Source organism: Danio rerio, chromosome 5 (assembly GCF_049306965.1).
Source record: "Danio rerio strain Tuebingen ecotype United States chromosome 5, GRCz12tu, whole genome shotgun sequence".
In the NCBI taxonomy this organism is placed as follows: Eukaryota; Metazoa; Chordata; class Actinopteri; order Cypriniformes; family Danionidae; genus Danio; species Danio rerio.
In genome coordinates, this window is record NC_133180.1 from 29927373 (window position 1) to 29953047 (window position 25675).

At 35.1% G+C, this 25675-nt stretch overlaps 1 protein-coding gene across 15 annotated transcripts in view; it reads right to left on the reverse strand.

The window, feature by feature from the left end:
- The window catches only part of cacna1ba (calcium channel, voltage-dependent, N type, alpha 1B subunit, a), a 189851-nt gene that overhangs the window by 8078 nt on the left and 156098 nt on the right, over window positions 1-25675 (reverse strand). For 9 of the 15 annotated variants that reach the window (XM_073950451.1, XM_073950450.1, XM_009301505.5 and 6 more), the window contains 14 exon segments: window positions 25243-25326; window positions 19651-19767; window positions 19500-19565; window positions 19227-19318; window positions 17323-17473; window positions 14815-14942; window positions 13577-13673; window positions 9234-9339; window positions 6007-6114; window positions 5421-5548; window positions 4000-4139; window positions 3780-3906; window positions 3590-3700; window positions 193-231 (listed from right to left, as the gene is read on the reverse strand). In XM_073950451.1, coding sequence (XP_073806552.1) covers window positions 193-231; window positions 3590-3700; window positions 3780-3906; window positions 4000-4139; window positions 5421-5548; window positions 6007-6114; window positions 9234-9339; window positions 13577-13673; window positions 14815-14942; window positions 17323-17473; window positions 19227-19318; window positions 19500-19565; window positions 19651-19767; window positions 25243-25326 — 1494 coding nt within the window. 15 annotated transcript variants of the gene reach the window in all.

Genomic DNA, 25675 nt, shown 5'->3' on the forward strand with positions numbered 1-25675 from the left:
TCAGTCACAGTATAGAGCTCCTTTGATTTCATGTTATGCAGTACAACAGGCTGCTAATTCTTAGATTCTGATACTGAGGACAGACAGGCTTAACTAAAAACATGAAGTTCATCTTAGATTCTAATCTGAAGTCTTACTGCAGTCTAGAATATTTATATATACATTTTAATATTTAAAAAAACTGAATCATACTTCCAGTAATGTTCCAGGAGATTGACGGGAATGACTCCTCTGAGCGCATCAGAAGACAAAATGTGATACAACATAGAAAGAGAGAAAAGAATAACAAACATTACATGAAAATATGTCAGCTTGGAGCAAGTAGTGATTATGTGCTGTACTTCAAGCAAAATTATCTTGAGCCAAAGCTCAAAAAGTCCCAATTCACACTAATAAATCATTACCGAAGATTATAAGCTCAATAAATTACTAATTAGCTGCTTAGTTAGTAGTAGTTGGGTTAAGGTTTTGGGTTGGATTAAGGATGTAGAATAAGGTGATACTTTAAAGGGCACATGTGAATATCAACTTTTTGAAACGTTAAACATTTCAACTATAAAAACCGCTGTCATGGAAAATGAAATAAATGTTGTTGGCTGGTGGAAGATGAACAAACATTCCTACCCAAAACTTACAAAATTAGCCAGATCAGTACAACAGTATGCATCCCGGCCAGCAGCAGCAGTGAAAGGGTGTTCAGTGCTGCTGGACGCACCTTCAGTGAGCTCACCACCAGGCTAAAGCCATCTACAGTAGATTCAATAATGTTCCTCCAAAAAAACACGTAACCTAATCTTGGTGAGTAAAAGATTTTCAAATTATAACTAATTATTAATTAAATCAAAATTGCATTATGTATATAGACAGAGCATATAGACTAATATTGGCATTATTCTTTTATAATTCAGCTTCACCATTGCCTTAAGGCAGGATTGTGAAGAGAAGTGGCAAAACAAATCTCATATAAGATAAAGAGCCTTTATCTTATATTAATATTGTTATTGGCAGATAACAATCATAATTTAGAATTTGTTTTAATTTAATTTGTTAGGAAAGACTTTTATTGGTGTGTTGGCCAATTTAAAAGCTACCTAGGCCTAAATAGAGTGCTGAGATGTTATGATGTTACAGAGGACCTATTTTATTCCCTTGTTCCAACTTCCAAGTGGCCTATACATTTGTATATGTATATTTATGAATAAATAATGTTAAAACATGCATAAATGACTCATTCTTAAAAAAAGGCAAAAGAGCTGTGTGCATGTGCACAGTTGAATAATGTCAGACTGTAAACAGGTTCAAGCTTTTAAAAACCTGTCAATGAAAATGTAATTGTCGGGCTCGTGCTGAACCTAACTTTTATGGCCCAATTACAGCTCTACTGCAAACAGCATTTCTGTGTGACTCATCATTTCAGAAAGGCTTGATTAAACTCCACCACAAATACATCAAATGAACTTACTTAGTATTTTTGACTCGTGATCTTATTTCAGATTCATCTATGTCTGTTTCTATCACTGACGGCTGTTTATCTGAAGTAACGCATGAAAAAGCAGACATGCACGTCGGAGTGGTGGACAGGGAGAAGCAGCTCATTTGGATTTAAAGCCACAGGCTACAAAAACAGCTAAAGTATACTCAGACACCAACATGGGCTGATTCTACGTTATATAATAAATAATCTAATGGGTATTTTGAGCTGACACTTGACAGACACATTCTGGAGACACCAAAGTCTTATCTTATATATTTCAAAAGAGGTAAAATAGGTTCCCTTTAAAACTACTTATAGGCAAATGTTATCAAAACAAATATATTCATTCAATGGATGATTTCTTACATACTTTAAATATATATATATATATTTTTTTTTTATAAAACCACACTGAAAACCCCAGCTGTGAAAAGATAAGATCAAATTATTTTTCTGAATGCTTACAAAAGATGCATGCTATTTTATAAACAATAAATATTAATTATTTCATTATTATTTATTATTATTATTATTATTATTGTTTTTTTCTGAAGCAACACAATTTTGTCTCTATGACTTCATATTCCCATTTATCATTATTCTTCTATCCATCTATGGCAGAACCAAGTCATTCCTTAAGGCATGCTTGTAAATCATGTCTTTACAGGTATTCCCATGTGTCATAGTTAAGCAAAGTTTCTGGTTTAAAAGAATCTGTGTGTTGAGGCTGTTATTTGGTTCCTTCTTTTCATCCGTCGAGCAGAAGGATGGGAGGTGGCTGTGTGCCAGTGGAGAAGGGATTTCCTCGGCAGAAATCAGAGGGATTTGGCCATATTAGCAGGTGCTGAAACGCTACATTCAGCATCTAATGTCTCTTATCGGTTGGTCTTGCACTTTAAAGAGATTTGGTTTTGGATGGGAATCAAATTTAGGAGTGAAATAGAGGCACTCAGCGAGCCCGGGCAGCCCATTAGCACTGGAGAGGTGTGGGATAGGTGTGATTTGATAGGAGGAATATCCTGATGAGTCTTAATGGACGGATTGTCTTTTGCCGAGCCCAAATGGAATGTGAATTTCATGCTTGCATGATTTTAGATTTATTTTTGACGCTATCGTTCTGGCATACTATAACATAAAGCAAGCTGCATGCTGAGATCCTAAAACAAAACAATCCATTTGTAAAATGCATCAGTCCTTTCAGCTAGTTCTGTGCAAATTGCATTTATTCAAACAAAGATGGGTTTATAAGTCCATCTCAAAGTAAGCAAAAAGTAATCTCAACCTCTTTCTTGACAGTCTACTTAGTCTGATTATGAGCTTCAGTTCACTTCCTCCTAGCCAGCACAGGCCGAAAACTGATCCAGGGTGCAGATCTGGCAACCTACCAATGACTAATTGTATTATGTTTTACTTCTCCTGTGCCTTGAAACAGAAGAAAATGCTCCATTTTCATCAGACCTGGCATGTGAAAAATGTTTCTTTGTATTTATAAAACAGGACTAAGATTATGAGCAGCACGGTAGCAGTGGGTAGCACAATTGCGTAACAGAAAAAAGGTTGCTGGTTCGAGCCTCGGCTCGGTTAGTTGCCGTTTCTGTGTGGAGTTTGCATGTTCTCCTTGTGTTTGCCTAGGTTTCCTTGTGGTGCTACAGTTTCCCCCAGAAGTCCAAAGACATGTGGTATAGGTGAATTGGGTAAGATAACTTGTCCGTAATGTATGTGTGTGAATGAGAGTGATGGGTTGCAGCTGGAAGGGCATCCGCTGCGTAAAACATATGCTGGATAAGTTAGTGGTTCATTCCGCTGTGGCGACCCCTGATGAATAAAGGGACTAAGCCGAAAAGAAAATGAATAACTAAGATTATGCAGTCAGCTATAAGAATAATAACAGATGCAAGTGCATACAGCAATCATTGTTTCAGACAATTCTTTGATAGTAAACAGTAAACATTACATATTATATATAGCAAAATTCAGTCCAAAAATACAAACATTATTTATTGTGCATCTTACTCAGTCCTATTTAGAATTAAGGCATAAATCCTCAATCATTTGCATTCCTCATTAAGCATATTCACTTATGTTGTTACAAATGAAACAACTAAAACTGCATACCTGCATCTCAGCATTGAGTTTTGGCATGGACGCTGCACGTCCTTGGCCCTCAAGGCCACCAGAGGTCACTGTGTTGGCACTGTTCTCCATCTTTCTCATTTCTACTGACTCCTAATACACACACAAACACCATAAAGAGGTAAATACACAAGATCACACAAGAAAAACACTGAGAGTTTAATTACAGCACCTGGGCAGTGTTTGCATTTGAGGCATCCTCAGATTGACCTCTAGACATTGGTCTCCGTTTAGACTTTTGGACCTCCTTGGATTTCTCTGAGGCCCAGGATGAAGACCCTTTTATTGTGTTGTCAAGACTAGGCAAGAGAAAAAAAGACATCTGAATAGATAGAGCAAACATGTTACTGTTAATGTAGTGAATGTGAAGGCAGCAAGGATTCTGTGCTCACGTTGTGCGTCCATTGTTGAGTGTGGTGGAGCTGGGTCTGGTCTGAGCTTGACACTCTGAAGCTGAATCGACACCGTTCACTGGCTGATCTTGCATGTGGGTTAGTGGGAGAATGGGCTCTAAGAGAGCGCTGACTTTATTCTTCAAACAGAGAAAGTCAAAACACACTGTTATAAACACAGGAAGAGAGAGAGCAGATGTGTCCAGATGTTCATTACAATCAGTTTTTATTTTTGACAACAAAATATTTTTATTGTACTTCTATTTATGTAGTGTTATAGTTTGGTGACTGAAAAGTCAAAATTTACATTGTCAAGTGCACATTGGTATTGTTTAGGGAAACAATTCTTGATAAGTTAATACAATGGAGAAATAAAATAAAATTTTATAATCTTCAATGGAGGTCTGCCTGTTTGCTTTCAGACTTGGAGTGGTAGTCGTTCAATGTTGATGTAATTTTTCATTTCTTCTCGGTTAGACTACTGTAACTCTTTGTACATTGGTCTACCTCAGTCAACACTGTCTTGGTTACAGTTGGTTCAGAATGCAGCCGCCAGATTGATAACAGGGACTAAGAAAAGAGATCATATCTCCCCTGTCCTTGCCTCATTGCACTGGCTTCCTTTAAAACTCAGAGTTGATTTTAGGATCCTTCTTTTCACAAATAAAACATTGCACAATTCTATATCAGTGTCTATATCAGTGAACCTGGGTCATATACAGCTTGTAGGTCATTAAGGTCCTTTGATCAGTTTCTTTTGTCTGTCCCTCTGTCTCGCTGCAAATCAAAAGGTGATCGAGCTTTCTGTCTCCCACTGAACATCAGGATTTCTCCATCATTGGATGCTTTTAAATCTAAGTTAAATACTTTTTTAATTGAGCATTGGTAATTTACAAATAAAGCATAACAGGCAACAAACAAAAATTCCAAAGATAACTGAAATTAAAATAAAACCAATTTAAAGACTTTAGATGTTTACTCCCCAGCCTTTGAGTGATGTATGCATGTTGTTTTATATCTGTATTTCAGTTTATATATATATAAGCCCACCCCTCCTCTTATGTTAGTTTATTGTAAAGGAATGATGCACCGAAAAAAAAAAACCCTGCCCCTAGTCAATATTCAGTTTCAGTCTGAAGTACTGTACAGCAATATACTGAAATAAAAGTCTCAGAAATGTCCAGGTCACGCTGACTATATATATATATATATATATATATATATATATATATATATATATATATATATATATATATACATACACATACACATACACACACACATAATAAATATGCACAGCAGCACAAAGACATATAAAAACAAAGTTTTGTTTTGGATACAACTGATCATGGTTGATTGTTTTGGTAGCACTATTTAATATGAAACTTGTGACTTGTTTTGAACGTGTCCTTATGCATCACCTGAGATCCAGGTCCTGCCTGTTCTTTCAGCTGCTGTTGCTGCATCTGAAGTCTTTTTGCTCTGTTCTGCTTGTAATAGTCAAAGATCATAAGAGCTGCATACACCTTCCCCACTGTGAGCTCATTAGCTGCAAGAGACACAAATACATTGTATTAGTTGTGTTATTCCAAGTTCCATTAGTGACCACTAGATGTCATTAGTTCAGTGTTATGTTCAGAGATGTTTACAGATATGCTTGGTTTACATATGGTATATTTGTGCTTCTTCTGAGACACACACACACACACACACACACACACACACACACACACACACACACACACACACACACACACACACACACATACACACACATATATATACACACACACACACACACACACACACACACACACACACACATATATATATATATATATATATATATATATATATATATATATATATATATATATATATATATATATATATATATATATATATATGTGTGTGTGTGTGTGTGTGTGTGTGTGTGCAAGTGTTTGAGAGTATTTTTAGTCAAAGTTAGAAAGAATCTCCTGAGTAATGAATCATTATGGTGTTTACGTTTATGTGGAGTGACCAGCAGGTCCATGGTCTTCTGAGACAGGTTTGGCCAAACTGTAGAGAGCTCCTTCTTCAGTTCAGCATCTGACAGACGCTGAGCCACCATGCCTGTGGACACATTCATGAGCACCAAAGTACATTAAGTGTATTTCCTTTTCTATTCCCCCCACATTGGCAGATCATGATAAACACTAGTAATCACCAAAATTATAGCCATCGCAGACATTCTTTGAACCAACAACAGCTGATTCAGACACAGAGGCTACATATTGATGCAGCAAAATCTGACAAACTGTTGCCATTTGTTTACCTCTATTGGTGTGGTGTAAATTGGCCCTAATACACAATGCAATCCAGTCAAATTATTTCAATGTTTGATTATTTTTTTCAAAGACATTCTCCTTTCAAACATTTTAGTTTTCATCTGCTCTAAATTCATTCATTCATTCATTCATTCATTCATTCATTCATTCATTCATTCATTTATCCAATATGTCATTAATTTATTTGTTCATTCATTTAGCCAATAATTCATTCCTTCATTCACTCATCCAATAATTCATTCATTCATTCATTCATTTAGCCAATAATTCATTCATTCAGCCAATGATTTATTATTTATTCAGTTAACAATTAATTAATTAATTTAGCCAACAATTAACTGATTAATTAATTAAGCCAAAAATTCATTAATTCAGCTATCAATTCATTAATTTATTATGTTATTCTTTCAGGAAATAGTTTGTTCGTTTGTTCATTAATTTATTCATTCAAGCAATAATTCATTAATTCAGTTAATAATTCATTTATTTATTTACTTCAAATATTCGCTCAGCCAATAATTCATTTATTTATTCATTTAGCCAACAATTCATTCATTCATTTATTCATTCATTCATTCATTCAGCTAATAATTCATTCATTCATTCAGCCAATAATCAATTCATTTATTGAGCAAATTATATATATATATATATTTATATATATATATATATATTTTTTTTTTTTTCAGTTAATTGATTCAGTGTATTAAGGCACAATCAACAGCTTCTGGTTCTATTGTATTTGATCATGTGAGGAAAAAGTTTTAATATATTAAATACTTGTCAGGCTTCTGTTATAATGCTCTGTGCAGTCTAAAAAAAGCACAAGATATCAAAGCATTTTTTAGGGGATTTACTTGTTTCAATAAAACCAAAGTGGTAATTGAAGGTGTGTGACATCCTTAGCATGGTGGCACAATAAAACGTTCTGTGCCACTAGTTTAAAAAGCCTATTTTTTCTGGATCTAAACATTTCTCAAAACATATCATAAAAATCTAATTACATAAGTCAGCAAACTACAGCACTATTCTAAAAGCTATATACCACTATTCACAAATTACATATTGTGCCTAAAAAAACTTATGAAAGACGATTTAGCACCACAGCAACATTACACTCCAAAGAAGGTAAAAAAAAAAAAAAAACACTAGTAATCACCAAAATTATAGCCATCGCAGACATTCTTTGAACCAACAACAGCTGATTCAGACACAGAGGCTACATATTGATGCAGCAAAATCTGACAAACTGTTGCCATTTGTTTACCTCTATTGGTGTGGTGTAAATTGGCCCTAATACACAATGCAATCCAGTCAAATTATTTCAATGTTTGATTATTTTTTTCAAAGACATTCTCCTTTCAAACATTTTAGTTTTCATCTGCTCTAAATTCATTCATTCATTCATTCATTCATTCATTCATTCATTCATTCATTCAATTATTCATTCATTCATTTATCCAATATGTCATTAATTTATTTGTTCATTCATTTAGCCAATAATTCATTCCTTCATTCACTCATCCAATAATTCATTCATTCATTCATTCATTCATTCATTCATTCATTCATTTAGCCAATAATTAATTCATTCAGCCAATGATTTATTATTTATTCAGTTAACAATTAATTAATTAATTCAGCCAACAATTAACTGATTAATTAATTAAGCCAAAAATTCATTCATTCAGCTATCAATTCATTAATTTATTATGTTATTCTTTCAGGAAAGAGTTTGTTCGTTTGTTCATTACTTTATTCATTCAAGCAATAATTCATTCATTCAGTTAATAATTCATTTATTTATTTACTTCAAATATTAGCTCAGCCAATAATTCATTTATTTATTCATTTAGCCAACAATTCATTCATTCATTCATTCATTCATTCATTCCTTCATTCATTCAGCTAATAATTCATTCTTTCATTCATTCATTCATTCAGCCAATAATTAATTCATTTATTGAGCCAATAATATATATATATATATATATATATATATATATATATATATATATATATATTTTTTTTTTTTTTTTTTTTTTTTTTTTCAGTTAATTGATTCAGTGTATTAAGGCACAATCAACAGCTTCTGGTTCTATTGTATTTGATCATGTGAGGAAAAAGTTTTAATATATTAAATACTTGTCAGGCTTCTGTTATAATGCTCTGTGCAGTCTAAAAAATGCACAAGATATCAAAGCATTTTTGGGGGATTTACTTGTTTTAATAAAACCAAAGTGGTAATTGAAGGTGTGTGACATCCTTAGCATGGTGGCACAATAAAACGTTCTGTGCCACTAGTTTAAAAAGCCTATTTTTTCTGGATCTGAACATTCCTCAAAACATATCATAAAAATCTAATTACATAAGTCAGCAAACTACAGCACTATTCTAAAAGCTATATACCACTATTCACAAATTACCTATTGTGCCTAAAAAAACTTATGAAAGACGATTTAGCACCACAGCAACATTACACTCCAAAGAAGGTCAAAAAAAAAATTTCTTAAAAAAAAAGGGTTAATAAATTTAGATCAATGCAACCCAAAGCATTGCCAACAGTACTGCTGAGGAGTTGCTTTGTGAAAATGTAGTGCAGCAAGAAAATTCCATCCAGTGCCAAACTCAAAGAGAGATACAACAACAGATGCTACACACACCATCCCACACACACACTGCTCTGATGAGTGGAAATGGCACAGGCAGCAGCATCAGAACAGATCGCACAGAGTTAATCTCTCCATCAGGCACTAATCACATTTGGAGTGATTTGGAATAAAGAAAGGCAGATTCTTTATTAAGCGAGAGAAGGTTATACAATTTTCTGGATGAAAATTGTCTAATCTATACATTAACTACCCAACTACTCTAGACAATAAAAAGGGCAAGAGACTTACTGACCTGAAGCCAGTTTGATCTCCAGGGCAGTACGGATCAGAGCCATCAGCGTTGAGGTAAAGTGTACACTGTTGTCATCCGCAATGGGCATGTTCATTTTCACCAGACGCTAGGGGGAGCCATGAGGTTTATTAGTGTGGTAAACACACTCCTCAAACCAGCATTATGCAGATCAACCCAAAAACTTAAACAAAACAGTTTGTGTGCATTTGCGATTAGACAGTTATGTTCTTTTACTGACTCATGCATTCCAGCAATCGAGCTACAAATATATTGAAATTGGTCAGTGTTTTTTATTCCTAGTTTTTCAAGCACACAAACAGTTTTGTTCACATGAAACATACAGAATCAAACATTCACATTCACTGCTATAGGCTACGATCCGCAACCAAAGTGCACTAGTGATAAACCGACACCAACTCGAGAGTGAAGAAAAGCATGTACACATAACCATGAGGGGCTTCAGAGGACATGGGAGCTCGACTCTGGGGTTACTAATCAATAAAAGTGCTTTTAGAGTTTCATTAATGAGCAGTTTCATTAATGAGCCAAATGCTGACCAGTGCCTTTTTGTAGATATAATACAGATAAACATACATTTAAAATGGCTCGTTCAGACATATTATAAAAACAGTACAAATCATGTATATAAGGTCAGTTGTGTCATTTTGGTTTGGAATTACTGAAATTACATTCTACTTTTAAAGGTACACTCATTTTTTTTTTTTTTTTTAGTTTTTATATTGCACAGGAATATGTATGTACTACTCTCAGAAATAAAGGTACGACAGTTGCATCTGAGGTGGTACCTTTTCAAAAGGTATACATTTTTGTTTAAAGGGTCTAAAATGGTACTTTAAAAGTATATACTAGAACCTAAATCCTTTAATAGGTACACTTTTGTACTTTTTAGGTACTAATGTGTATCCTTGAGGTATTAATTTACACAACCTGACAAAAGTCTTGTTGCCTATTCAAGTTTTAGGAAAAACAAAAAATAACTTGACTTCTAGCTGATCATTTGGTATCAGAAGTGGCTTATTTGAAAGGCAAAGGCCTCTAGATTGTTTATTTTACTAAAATAAAATAGGATCATGCCTTAATTTTTAATTTTATTTATTTAGGACAGTCTGACTTTTTTATAGACAGAAGTCTCATCACTTAACAGAAATATTGTACAGTATAAAATATAAAGTCATGGTGCAGTGGAAAAAGAATTAATACTGTGTATGACTCCCATGAGCTGGGAGGACTGCATCCATACATTTCTGCAATGACTCAAATAACTTATTATTAATAAAGTCATCTGGAATGGCGGAGAAATTGTTCTTGCAAGACTCATAGAGTTCAACAAGATTCTTTGGATTCATCTTCAATGCATTTTCCTTCATCTTACCCCAGATGTGCTCAATAATGTTCATGTCTGGTGACTGGGCTGGCCAATCCTGGAGCACCTTGACCTTCTTTGGAGGCTGAAGTATAAGAAGGAGCACCATCCTGCTGAAGAATTTGCCCTCTCCTGTGGTTTGTAATGTAATGGGCAGCATACATGTCTTGATACCTCAGGCTGTTAATGTTGTCATTCACTCTGCAGATCCCTCGCACACCCCCAAACTGAATGTAACCCCAAACCTTGATTTTTCCTTCACCAAACTTGACTGATTTCTGTGAGAATCTTAGATCCATGCTGGTTCCAATAGGTCTTCAGTATTTGTGATGTTTGGGATGCAGTTCAACAGATGATTTATCGGAAAAATCTACCTTCTGCCACTTTTCCAAATAATCAACTAGAAGTCAAGTTGTAATTAGTTGCTCTTATAACTGGGATTGATGACAAGACTTTTGTTAGGTAGTGTAGACCTAACTACAGTGACAGCTCATGCACCTTTAATCCTGAGAGTGTAACTGGTGTTGATGTAGCATCCCTTAAATATTTATATTGCGGTATTTTTGCAAAAATACTAAATTTGCAATCAATCATGAATTATTTATTCTGTGAGAACAGGTGTCAAACAATTCAAAAAAGGAGTTACACAAACAAATAGTTTTGTACATTATTGTATGCAAATGTTAAATACTATTCATAGGAAAATGACTGAGTGCACCTTTAAACATGACAAGTAAAATCATATGATTTATATTTTTAGGTATAAGATTTTGTGTGATTAATTGTGAAGAGTTGAGCTCCCCTGAGCAAAAGAGCATACATGTACTAGCAGTAGCAGTGCAAGAAAAACAGTTCAGGATGAAAAAAAGAAGTGGACAGTCTCACATATAAACATTCATTCTCACACACTGCAGAGAGAAAGAGAGAGAGAGAGAGAGAGAGAGAGAGAGAGAGAGAGAGAGAGAGAGAGAGAGAGAGAGAGAAAGAGAGAAGGCCACATGAGAAAGAAAACACAGAGGTAATGATCAAGTGGATGAGAGATAGACAGCACAAGCAAGACTCAAAGAGAATATAAGTGAAAAACCGCCAACAGTGGAAGAGAGAGAGTTCAAGTGCATAGTTCTCATGACTGAAAGCAACTTAGGTTACACACACACTGCTCCATGAAAACAAGGGTGAGAGGGGGGAACTTTCCTGTTCTAATTTAACATAACGGGCTCTGAAAGAGGTTTTTGAGCTAAATTTGGGGCCTTTTAATGAATCCCAAAGACAGAGAAACCCATAGGAGGTGCATTTTGGGCAAATTTTATGTAAATATTTACATAAAATATTTTGCATTTAAAGTGCATGATTGGTAGAGAAAATCTTTTTGCAATGTCGTGCACAAACCCTTACACAATGCAACTTTTGGGGCAAATCTTATACATATGAAGTATGACCACAGATAAAACTGAGATTTACAATCTCACTTACAATTATTATCATAAACATATGCTTATTGAAAGTACATGTCTCTACCTACATTTTAGCAAAACTCAAAAACATAGAAACAAACTTTAATGTTACACACACAAAAAATGTAATACAAATGTAAAATGTTTATATAATATTATGTAATATTATTAAAAATGTGTTATTATTAAATGTAATATTATTAAAGATTATTGATTGATAAACACTTTGACACAAAATGTAATATTATTAAAAGATTATTGGTATTAAAACATTATATATATATAAAAGATTAGATATAAAATATATTATTAAAATCTTATTAAAGATTATTGATTGATAAACACATAATTGCACCCAAAGCTCATTCTGAAAATGTACTGCTATATACATTTCTGGAGAGCACCAAATACGTCCAAGGAGCTATGTTTTTTTTTTTTTTTTTTTTTTGCGAATCCACCAGAGGTTGCTTTTTGATCTCAAATATCTCTTTATTCACCCAAATATCTCCATTCGCGCCTGCTCTTCTTACGTAAATGCACCAGAGGCTGCTGTCAACTGACTGAATGACTGACTGACTGACCCACCCTCCTCCTTCCCTAAACCCAACCAATGATGTATTCAAAAGCACGGATTGATCCACCCAGTTCCCAAAACCCAACCAACAGTTTTAAAAAAGCAACCCTGAAAAAAGAAAAGCTGTCACATGACTTTTACCACAATTTCACATTTTACAACATGCTGTCCATAGGAGGTAAGTTGATAAGCACAAAAGGGAATGGTGTCAAGCCACCCCATAGTGTTAATTTTACAGACGAAATGCAGCCATGCGTACTTCTGGTTACGTAATTCGTGATCTACAGAAACGTATATAGGGCTACGTTTTCAGAAAAGCCTGCGTAGTATTTTTGTGAGGTTCCTTGTTCATATAAAAACACTTTCACCATAGTCTGTGATTTGTTAACAAATACATTTTCTGGTCAGCATCGCAATTTTGGAAAACTTTTGCTTCACTGTATTCCAAATCATTTCTCATGATTTGAGCTGGATAAATTGTCACTTGCTCAAAGACCTGATTGCTCTGTTCAATTCACAAATGAGCTGATTCTTTTCAGTTAAAATGTGCTCAGAGTGTCCAGGTAACAATTCACAGATTCAAATGATCTGGTCTATACAGCACTGTAAAATGTACAAAAGCAACATCAATATCACTATAGACATGTATTCCCAATAAACCTGTGTTGTAATCAACCATTAAACACACTTAAGTTCTGTAGTCATACTCATTATTAATCTGTGACCATCCCTAGATGACACAGGACGTGTAGGGGAGATCTTGAAAAAGGAAAAGGAGGGACTACACCAAAAAGATCAGAGCGTGGGGAGAAAAAAAAACAGTTAAACAAAAAACGAGGGGAAACACTGCAAGAGCACAGAGATTGGCTGAAGAATAAGCCAATGAGAAGACAGTACGAGCAGGGGGAAAGGGCATGTGAAGTTGAGCTACCTTGTAGGCGATTCGTGGAGGGCATTTCTTTCCCAAACCTAAAGGTGGGGACATGTGGAGCAGCATCTCATACATATCGAGGTACTTGATACGGCCACTTCACAGTGCAGACAACGCAAAAAATCCAAAATAAAGAAAAGGATGGGGAGTTAGAGAGACGGGAAGAGAAACAAGGAGGTCCAGAAAGTAAACCAAACAAGACAAAATGATAAAAAAAGACAAACAACAGACGACAAAAAACAGAAATCTTTTGTTAATTAGATTTCCAAGAGTGTCATGGACAGGGATGCCATCCTGGCCTGGCAGGGTCAGAGATGGATCCCGAAGGTTAGAGGTCAGAGGTCAGAGGTGAGAGAGTTGATCCCTGATAAGGAGAGATGGAAGAGGTGAGTGAAATGACACGAGGAGTGGATGGTGACAGAATGGCTGCATTGTTTGAAGATGTCTGCATCTGCATGCTGAGACATCAGGGGATTTTCCTCTTTCAGTGCACGGAAACAAAGGTTTCAACGCCAGCTTCATTTGATTTAATTCATGACTTTTAAGGTTTAGATATATAAATGTAAATCAATCAGTATTGCTTGATATCAGTCAAATGGCCATCCTTGAATTGGGAATGCTAATAATGTACTTAAGTGTGTTCAAATTTCAATACATGGCCTTGAAAGCTTTGTTTCCCATCCAGCATCATTAACCAAAGCCAGTCAAATCTGGTGGGGCAAGTGCTTGTGTGTTCGCAAGTCATTTGAGCACAGCCATTCAAGTTTGGGTCTCTGGGCGTTTGCACACAGAGGCCACACGAGTGTAGAAAGTTGCTTGGGTTGCAAACCTTGTATGCTACCCTATTAGGGCAGTTCTTCCCTAAGCCAAGGGGGGGCGAGATAATTCGCAACAAATTGTACATATCCTTATAGGAAATCCGTCCGCTGCGGAAAGAATAAGCAAAACATGACACATACATGAAGAAAGCTTGGAGAGCACATTTGTGTTGTGGACAGAATGGATGTGGATAGGAGTACAAGATCCCATTCATATCCAGACCACGGGCATTGCGTGGAAGGTCTTCAATCACACATTATCAAAGAGGAATATTCAGCATCTCTGTCTTTTATAAAAGTGGTCTAAACTGAGAGACCTAACAGAAAGACTCTCCTTCTCACAACTGTTGCCAAACTCTGTTACTAAATTTATCACAAGAGTAGGTCTCCATCTGACGGGGAGTGCAGGTTGAAACATACCATGCGGCTGGGTCATACTCCGCCCACACTCTAATAAACTCATCCAGGTGGTGAGGGCCCAGGATGGAGGAGTCGCGTGTCAGATATTCAAAGTTGTCCATAATGACGGCCACAAACAGGTTCAACATCTGGAGAAAGTGGGAGAAGAAAGATTCTGAAGTTCTCAAAGCAGGATAAATAATATCTGGGAGTGTGACGTTAAAGGCAAATCAAGTCTGGGTAAAAGTCTGATGTTCTGATTTTATTCATTGTAATCACACCTGTCTTGTTTGGTTAGAATGAATCAAACTTAAGTAGCTTTCCCTTCTTTGTGTGGTGTGAATACAGAAAATGCACTCTGGTGCACACCAAACAAACAGACAGTATGGTTAGTTTAAGATGGGAATATGATTTGATCACCAACACATTTGCAAAAAAAAAAAAAAAACTCTGTACAATGTAATTCATCAGGATCCGGTAGTTTTGCCTCTGACATTGCTAAGCAACCATCAGTCAAACTCTCCAATGAACCATCAGTAACAAACCCAAGTCTATGACTGATACAAGTTTTGTTTATGGATAAAAGTATTGCAGTGATTGGCTGTTCTGCATTTGTTCGAGGTAACAAATCTACCGTTAAAAACAGATCTGGATCTGCATCTGGAGTCTTCTCTATAAGTATAGCTGATTAATGATGTGGATGGATGATAACAACCTTCTAAGCCTACTAGTAGGCGCAGAAGGACCCTACTGGCCCATATCTATCAGCTGATAACCACTGATAACGCCCATTTAATCAAGTGATAACATTCAGTAACAATTTCTGGTTCACTTCTATTCAACACACTAAATAATTACAGTCTTTTTTTATCTCAGTTAATCTCAATTTAAATGGGAGTTTGTAAGCTGTATTATGTTAAGTTTGAAGACTGTACCAAAAAAAAAATGTGCATTGCACTTTTTGCTGTGAAATTACAATATAATACATCATAATCAATGGAAATCCAAATTGTAAAGCAATACAAAATTCTACAGTTTCCTACAACTTTAAAGATTGTTCTTTTAATTAAGATAAGAGTTCATGCCATAATGTATCAATCTTTTATGTGTAATAAGTCTTCATGTAATAAAAAATGCGTTCACCAAATCACCAAATGTAAACTTTAAAATACTGCAAAATGCTAAAATTTCCAGGACTTGTATTTATATTTACATTTAGTCATTTAGCAGATGCTTTTATCCAAAGCGACTTACAAATGAGGACAAGGAAGCAATTTACAAAACTATAAGAGCAACAATGAATAAGTGCTGTTGGCAAGTTTCAGCTGTGTAAAGTCTAAGAAGCAAAGCATTAGTAATGTAAGTTTTTTTATTTTATTTATTTACTTATTTTTTATTTATTTATTTTATTTATTTATATATATTTTTTTAGTACAGTTAGAGGTATAGCCAGAGAGGCAATTGCAGATTTCTTGCATATACAGAAATGTAAGCTAATTGAATGAAACGTGCAGTGTGATTACCCCATTACCAGATTTATAATTATAAAACACTATTCTGTATAATGTATAGCATTAAAAATTTAAATTTTTGTGACTGCAACTGCTAGCCGAAAATGAATCGTAATAGAAGTGAGAATTGGATTCATATCTCACATGGAAATCTCTATTGATACCCAACCCAATTCAAATGAGTTGGATATTTTAACATAGCATTTATCGTCACATAAAACCAGATTTTTTATTTTATTTTAGAGAAACAATCAAGTATTCTTGTGGCATTAGAATGTAATGACATGCAGTGTTGCCAGATTGGGCGTCTTTGAATTTGTTTGTTCGGGTAAAAAATGCCATTGGCAGGTTGACAAAATTCTGGTGGGTTTGAACTGTACATTTTATATGCAGCATATTTAACAAAGCTGTGTGCTCCTACTCCATTTAGTTAGTAGTGACCGATGAATAACTCAAACTGCATGGGCCCACTCGCAAGAGGAGGTGAAAAAAAGTTGTATCAAAATCTGATGTGCACGCGCATCAGGCAGAACCTGCAGTTAAACTCACAGCATGACACTTTTATCAATCTTTTTTTTCCACAATTGACAGCAAGAACAAACATAGAAGTGTTGTCTGATTGACAAGCAGCACCTAATAAGTTTCAAAAGAATTTAAAATGCCAAATGAACCGAATTTATACCCCATTTTAATCTACACAACAGTAAGTGCAGTGTGTGGGTGAGAGGGGGTACAGTGTTTCAGTGATCCAGTTATGTTGTGGTTCTGTGACTACTGGTGTTGGATGCTTTATGTTGAAAACTTATGACAGTTGAAGTAACTAGGTTAATTTAATTTTTAAATCAATTAAAGTTAAATAAAATATACATTTTTTTTGTCGATATTTTGAGCTTTTTGTGCGTTTGGGCAGATTTTGAACAGCTTTTGGGCTGGAAAAAGTCAGCTATATCTGGCAACACTGATGACATGCTTCAATAATGATGAGCCTGTTTTGGCCTGAATGACTCTGAACACTGACCAGAAATGAGCAGAGGAAAATGAAGGAGACAAAGTAGAAGTAGGCAAAGTCACTCCCACACTCCTTTCCAAGGGTGCCTGAGCTCGGATCACAGGTGCGCTCGCTCAGACACGACAGCATGATATCATGCCAAGCCTCGCCAGTGGCACTCCTGCAAGATACACAATGACGACCTGATTGAATAAGTACAGCTTCTGCTATCAAAAAAAAAAAAGACTGACTGTCTGGGATGACAGGCCAAGTGCTGATATTTCGATTACAGTTGAGCCAGATTTAATTTTTAACACTGCTGTCACACTGATGTGCTGTCTGTTGAAGTGGGGAAGCTTTGAGCTAATGAACATAAGGGAAAGATGGAAATTTATTTATGAGTTTCATTAGGAAATGTTGTTTTTCTAGCGACATTGGCTTATACTCCAGATGGTGCTTTTACCAAAAGAGGAGACAAAGGACAAAAGGAGAATGATAGAAAGACAATGTACAAAGGACTGGAAATTAAGATAACTATTAGAATGAAAAATATGATGATAAAATAAATGACAAAATCATGCAGACAGAGAGACAGACAGGCAGAGAGACAGACAGGCAGGCAGACAGACTTTTGGTTGTATTGATGGATGGATGGATGGATGGATGGATGGATGGATGGATGGATGGATGGATGGATGGATGGATGGATGGATGGATGGATGGATGGATGGATGGATGGATGGATAGATAGATAGATAGATAGATAGATAGATAGATAGATAGATAGATAGATAGATAGATAGATAGATAGATAGATAGATAGATAGATAGATAGATAGATAGATAGATAGATAGATAGATAGATAGATAGATAGATAGATAGATAGATAGATAGATAGATAGATAGATAGATAGATGAACAAAACTTTAAGAATGCCAACTCATCATTAAACATGTGTGTGGTTCTAAGGTCTTAAAGTCAGTGAAAAAAAAAACCCTCACATTGTCTCTAAACATTCATATGAAAACACAATTATGCATTGAAAAAAAAAAATGTTGTCAATGGAAGTGGCGCTTTTTTTAAATGGCAAGTGCATAGCTAGGCGCTGAGTGTGTATTTTTCAGTTGGAGACGTACTCACAGCTGTTTAAAACAATGCTCTTGTTTCTGCAGCGCAAAAAACAAAAAAAAAAACAAACAAAAAACGGTGGACATAGGCCCTTGTTCAACCCCCAAGGCATGTGAAAATAACTTTTTCTTGACATTTTCTTGTCTTCCAGAGGACAGATAAATTTTGTTTTTTACAAAGCTTTCACTTCTTTCTTCAAGTTACATCAAATATTTGAATGAGATTAAAACTTGGAAACTGGGGTCTCTGAAGGGTTTAATATTTTTGATTGCAACTGTAGACAGAAACAGACAGATAGATGGATTGACAGACAAATTTAATATGGTGACACTCAGACACATAATATGATTTAAATATGGTGTGCAAAAAGAAAACGGCCATAAATAGACCTTGGTGTTCTCAGAGGGGACGTGAAATGAAATCTCTTTTTAATACTAAGGTAACCTTACAGAGCACAGCTCAGATGTTTAGCAGCTCCACAGCTTGAGATCAGACTAGGCTGGCTGCAGTTAGGCCAATCTTTTAATACTTTATGCTGTAATATGTTCCAATTGTGAAAGATCTTGATCAATTATAAATAAAGCGCTCCACAAAATCCTAACTGCATTGGACAAATGTGTGCTATTAAAGCTGATCCGTCAAATCTAAATATAGTGATCAGGCTAAATATAGTGTTCAGGGCCAGATTAGAAATTGGCTTTTCGATTCTGACTCTGTAGTGCATCCCCAGAAGCCTTTGTAAGATTTCCTTAATATTCAGATGTTTTTGACTGCAGTAGTTGAGGAATATAAGAACTGTGCAGACCTGAACAAAAGCATAAGAGCTTGGAGGAAAGTGCGGAAGTTGTTGTGACGGTTGATTGCCGTGTCATCATTCAAATCAATGTTTCCAAACACCTGCAATCACAATGGTATATCAAATAAATGCATGTTTTGAAACCATCAAATAACCTTCAGGCAGAACACATTTTCCTATTTCCTGCTTTATTCACTTATAATAAGATGCACTCCAACACTGCAATGACCTTTAACTGGTAATTACAGTCACTGAAGCTCTGAGATTATTGTATATATCTACCTGCATCCCAATGATGGCGTAGATGAAAAACAGCATGGCGATTAGAAGGCAAACATAAGGCAGTGCCTGGAAATAAAAATGAATAAATTATAACTTCTTGTAACAAAACAATCTCCAGCAATGAGCATCAAAACAGTCTAACTAGAGTTACCTTAAAGGACTGGACAAATGTCCAGAGCAGGATGCGAATGGTGTATCCCTGCCGGAGGAGCTTGATGAGTCGGGCTGCTCTAAAGAGTCTCAGGAAACTGAAGTTCAGCTGACGCTCCTGTGGGAACACAACTTTGTCAATGCGAAAGTTATTTTCTTCCCATTTTCTCCTTCAGCTGTCTTGAATTTAATTCTCATATCTCTTGACAACATCAAGTTTGTATTTCCAAATCCTTAAACACCCATGACAGTATTTTACCAAAGCTCAAATGTTTGAAAAGTCCCAAAAATGTAATTTGTCTTAGTTTAAAACTGGTAAGCAATATTGATATAAGATATTGATATAAGATATTCTAAGGGACATTTTTAAGAAAATGTTCTCTTGCTATAGAGAACCAAACTTGGGTGCGTTTCTGAAAACCATCATTGTTATAAAAACTAACAATGCTATAAACATAGATTTGGCGTTTCCCTTTCCAATGAACATTCACAAACTTGTGCAGTTGCCACTACATCTCTAGAGCTGTAGCTAAAAGCATAGTTCCTTGCTGTGTTCTATTACAAAATATCACCACATGCCAATGTCCATTTTGGATGATTAAAATCAAACTTAAAGTCATCTTTCTTATGTGTAATTTGCTTTTTAAGTAATTTTTGTGTTCCAAAAAAAAAAGAAATACTAGTATAAAATGACATGAGGAAGAGCAAATGATGACAGAAGTGTTATCTTTTGGCTAAACAATACCTTTATTCTCTAAGGAACAAGTTCTCAAATCCCTTCACACTGAACCTGAATTACAGGATTTGATCTATATTGCAATAATCTGGATTGTATTTTAATTGATTGATTGACTGATTGACTGATTCATTGATTCATTCTTCAAATGCTATGAATATTGACCCTAAAGGAAAAAAATCAAGGGGTTTGTTAATCAACGAATACTAACTTAAAATGTAATCCTAAACAGTACAACTTAAATACATATTTTACAATAAAAGTAAAATCAAAATAAAACTTTTAAAAATAATTAATGTGGATGAGTGGATATTCCTGCATTAATGCATTCAGTCTTATTTTCAAAACATTATTTGTAAAATGACACCAGATTCAGTGTGAAAAATCTATTCAGGAATATTTTAGTGATTTTAGGAAGTATATGTTTAGATTCAATATCATTAGTTGGTCCTGAAACAACAATGCTGAATGTCGAGAGAAAAAATACAGTAGGAGTGGTTGGACCACAAAGGATATGGATCCAGGATGAGTAGCAGTAGAGAACCCTGGTGTCTTCAAAAAAGACCTTTTTACTACATGTTGAAGTGACTGATTGTTAAAATGGTGCTGTATTTTTCTTCAATGCACATTTTAAAAAAGAAGAACCTTATGATGTGTCATATATATCTACAATGAAAAGTTCAATGGACATAAGTACAAAGACAGGAGAGCGACTCACCGTTGTCTATAAATGAAGATGTTAAATCGTGGCAGGAGCAAGCCAAGATTTGTGTGAAGACATTTAAAAAACACAGGAGAACAGGAACAGCCATCACACACAGATATAGTTACACAACAAACACAATTACAATCAGTAGCAGCTTTTGACAACGACATGGACATCAAGACATACAGTAAAATACGACATAAGACTTGGGATCATTAAGCATAGCACTTGGTAACACTTGTGTACTTACTTTTTTAACAACAGCACATGTATAACTGCATGTAATAACCCAAAACCAAACCTAATAGTACCCCTGTCTTTGGTAAATGTTGTTATAAAACTTGATTGTCATTGGACAGCGCAAACAATTCTTCTGCAGTAACAACCACAACACAACGCCACTCATCTGGGTATTTGTGTTTCATACAAACACAAATGTTGGCATCTATGTACTGTATCTATCGTTATTGCTTTTTTTTTTAAAGCAGACGTGGAAGCCTCCATTACTAATGCTGTAATACTGTTACTGTGGCTGTTTTGTACACCTTAATGGATTATAAGATAAACAGGTATTTTCGAAAATGCTTTATATCAAACCAATTTTATTTATGTGGGAATAAGCTACCAAGTAAGTGGTATCACTGTACTGCATGCACTGTATTTTTAATGTTTTTTTAACTGTATTTTTAATGTTTTGTCTTGTAAATAAGGCACTTGCTAACAGCATTTTTTTTTTTTACAGTGGTTTGGATGTAGTTGCGATAAAATATTTAAATTCAAAACAAAAATTATTTATGACAATGTTTTTATGTTTTATGCTAAAGTTGAGTTTAAATCCATGAATTATGTCAACTTTATTTTTTAAGGTATCGGAGAAATGAAATCTAAATTTATCCAAGTTAAAATGAGTTAAATAAACATCATAGGATCAAAAAATGTAAAGCAGCAATTAATTTTTTATGCCGTCATGCAAAGTCAACATTTTTATAGGTAATTGTCTGTATTTCTTTACAGAAATTTCCAGTTTTTTTTCCATTATACAGTGAAATGTTCTGTATTTTCAGATAGTAAAACATAATGTTACATTAATATATACGGATTATTCCTGTAAAAATAGGGAAACAAAAAATCTGTCAAATAGTTTTTTAGTGAAAATAGTAATCATATGAAGATTAACGTGAGGTTAATAATGTCAAATAATAGCCTATGTTTGTAGGCTGCATATAATGCATGCACATTAAACTATCAGATGTTTATTTTACTACTCTAACAATGTTGCTATGCTAATTGTTACAATCACCAGTGATCTAGCGGTTGTGGATCGCTGGAAAACTACACACACGATACTTTAACGAACTACAACTCCCAGCATGCACCTCGCACACCCGGGTTTTTAATTCTGACTGATTACACACACAGTCAGAAGATCGTTATGGACTGATTTCAAGGACTATAAACTCAGCACACACAGAGACATCATTGCAGAGTCTTAAACTGTTTAGTGAGCATGACGATGCGTTTCCCTTTGCCTTGCTGTGTTTGACCCCTTTACTTTGTTATTTTGTTTTCCGCCTTTATGCTTGGGATTATCTGTATGCACCTGTTTGTTCCTGTTTCAACATTTAATCACAAGATGATTCTCTTAATAAACTGCTGTTTGATCCTCAACTTTGTTGTGCAGGTGTCCTCGCATGACACTAACCTTGTTTTTGTTGCTAAACGATGACCAAATGTGTTATTTGTAAATAAAGAAATTAAAAAAAAAAGTAGATTTTTAAATACAATTCAGTTTAACCTGGATATCGTAAAAATATTTGTTAAATTATGGAAAGTTTGGATAAAGTTTATAAAAAGTTTTTATAAAATAAAGTTTATAGTTACATTTACAGTGTTTTAGGACCACAACAGCAATTATTTGTACCTAAGCTTTTTTTGATCATTAATTAAAATTTATATTTATTTGTTTTAAATGTAATTAAAAAGTGGACATTTTTTATGGAATATTTAGCTTTCACGCATAATTAATAAATTAATCTGTATAACTAATTAATTCACTAATTAATGTGCATAATTACATTAATAACCTGCATTATGACAGTAAAAAAATTATAACTCCATTAATTAATTTGTATAATTACATTAACAACCTGTATAATTACAGTAATATTCTTTAAAATCACATTAATTAATCTGTATAATTACAATAATAAATTATATATTAACAGTAATAATCTGTAAAATGACAGCAATTATCTGCATAATTGCAGTTATAATTAGTGAAATGGCAGTAAATACTTTTTTTTCACAGTTTAAATGCAAATTATTAACAGTAATAAGCTGTAATTTAATGACTTTTTACCATAAATTATTTTCTGTGTTTTTAAAGTTTTAGCATGTAATTTCGTTAAATGGTAATTTTCTGTAATTTAACTGAATATCTCTAGAAGCCCTGCTGCCAGTCTTTTGGCTGTTTTTTTTTTTTGTTTGTTTTTTTTTGTTTTACAGTGTAGCACTGTAATTTGTCAGACACATTAAAGCCAATAGCTGTAATCATAAAATAAACACTTTCGGGGATTTACAAGATGATGAAAATATCTTGGGTATGCAATCTTTTCTTATAATTCAACCTCTCATTGTCATTTATTTCTTACTTGTTACAATCTACAATTACACTACAACAAAGACACTGTAAAATGACGTTAAATCAGCGCAAATCAGAGGAGCAAACCAAATCATTATCATATTCCTCTATAACTGTTATATATAGGAAAACAACACAAAGCACTAACTCCCTTCTGTTCCTGAGCCAGAGCCAAATCTGTGATAGTTTTCCAGCTTCTCATCCAACGCAAGCTCACTGGAAATATATTTTTCAGCCTACATTTTTGTAAAACTGGAAAAACATACTTGAGCATAGGTTTGACTGCAGTTTCTAGGTAAACTCCAGCAGTATTTGCTCCTCATCTCATCTCATTTTCTTTCACTTTTCTGGGGCCGGGTCGCAGGGGCAGCAGTCTTAGGAGAGAACCCCAGACTTCCCTCTCTCCAGACACTTTCTCCAGATCCTCTGGGGGGATCCCCAGGTGTTCCCAGGCCAGCTGAGAGACATTGTCCCTCCAGCGTGTCCTGGGTCTTCCCCGAGGCCTCCTCCTGGTGGTACATGCCTGGAACATCTCCCTAGGTAGGAGTCCAGGAGGCATCCGAAACAGATGCCTGAGTCACCTCAGCTGACTTTTCCTAATGTGGAAGTGCAGTGGCTCTACTCTGAGCTCCTCCCAGGTGACAGAGCTCCTCACCCTGAAAATCTGAAAGGGTGCGCCCTGCCACTCTGCGAAGGAAACTCCTTTCAGCCACTTGTATCCGAGATGTTGTCCTTTCGGTCATGACCCAAAGCTCATGACTATAGGTGAGAGCAGGAGTGTAGATTGACCGGTAAATCGAGAGCTTTGCCTTTCCGCTCAGCTCATTCTTTACCTCAATGGACCGATACATCAACCACATTACTGCTGCCGCTGCACCAATCCACATGTGAATCTCAACGTTTGTTCCTTTTCACATTAATGATATTTACAGGGACATTATCATGTTATGCCTCACTTATCTATATCCATATGGACAACTTTTCTGGTGTGGTCATTTTGCTTGATAGCTCACTTTTTCTGGTGTTATACTTGTAAAGCAGAGTGCTCAGATTTGAGTTTGGTGGAGTAATGTAACATTAAGATAAAATTAAATGGTCGCAGTTCACTTATCTTTTAGGTTTGCTTTTCAAAACATTATTTTTGGATTTAGGGAAGGGTTTAGATCAGTGGTTTGCTGCGTGACAAGCGGCACCTTTTCATGGACGTACACAAGAAGGACATATATTTGAAGCATAAAGCATACTTTATATACCATATTTCAGACTCACAATAATGTTAACCTTGCCCTCTAGTGGATGTGTCATCTAAAACGTGCATTGAAATGTGTCAGGAGCAACTTGACTTTCGTTTTGCAAAAATGTAGGCTGAAGCACATATTTCTAACGAGCTTGGTTTGTCAACATCATGTATGTCTAGGCTTTCCCTCACAGCCAGTCTCTGCTGTTTGTTATTACACACTTTTAGGCTCTGAAACTACTCTAATTATGCAAAAATGCAGAGCTCACTTACGTTAATCTCAGTGACTAAGATGTCAGTGATGCTGCCCAGCACAGTCACAAAGTCAAACACATTCCAGGCATCTTTCAGGTAATTCTGTAAAAAAAAAAATAATTAGTGAGATTATTCAGAGACAAGCTGAAGAAGCTCACTATATTTCCCGAATGAAAGTATACTTCAATTTACTGTGCTTGTGGTCTGTGTGGCACAAGGTAAAAACAATACACTGTTAAAGATGGCAACAGCAGACAACCGCATTGAAGAATTAATGTCTGCAGGCATTTAAATATACAGCTGAAGTCAGAATTATTAGCCCCCGTTCATACACCCCACCCCAATTTCTCTTTAAAAGAGAAATTTTTTTTTTACACATTTCTAAACATAATAGCTTTAATAACTCATCTCTAATAACTGATTAATTGTATCTTTGCTATGATGACAGTAA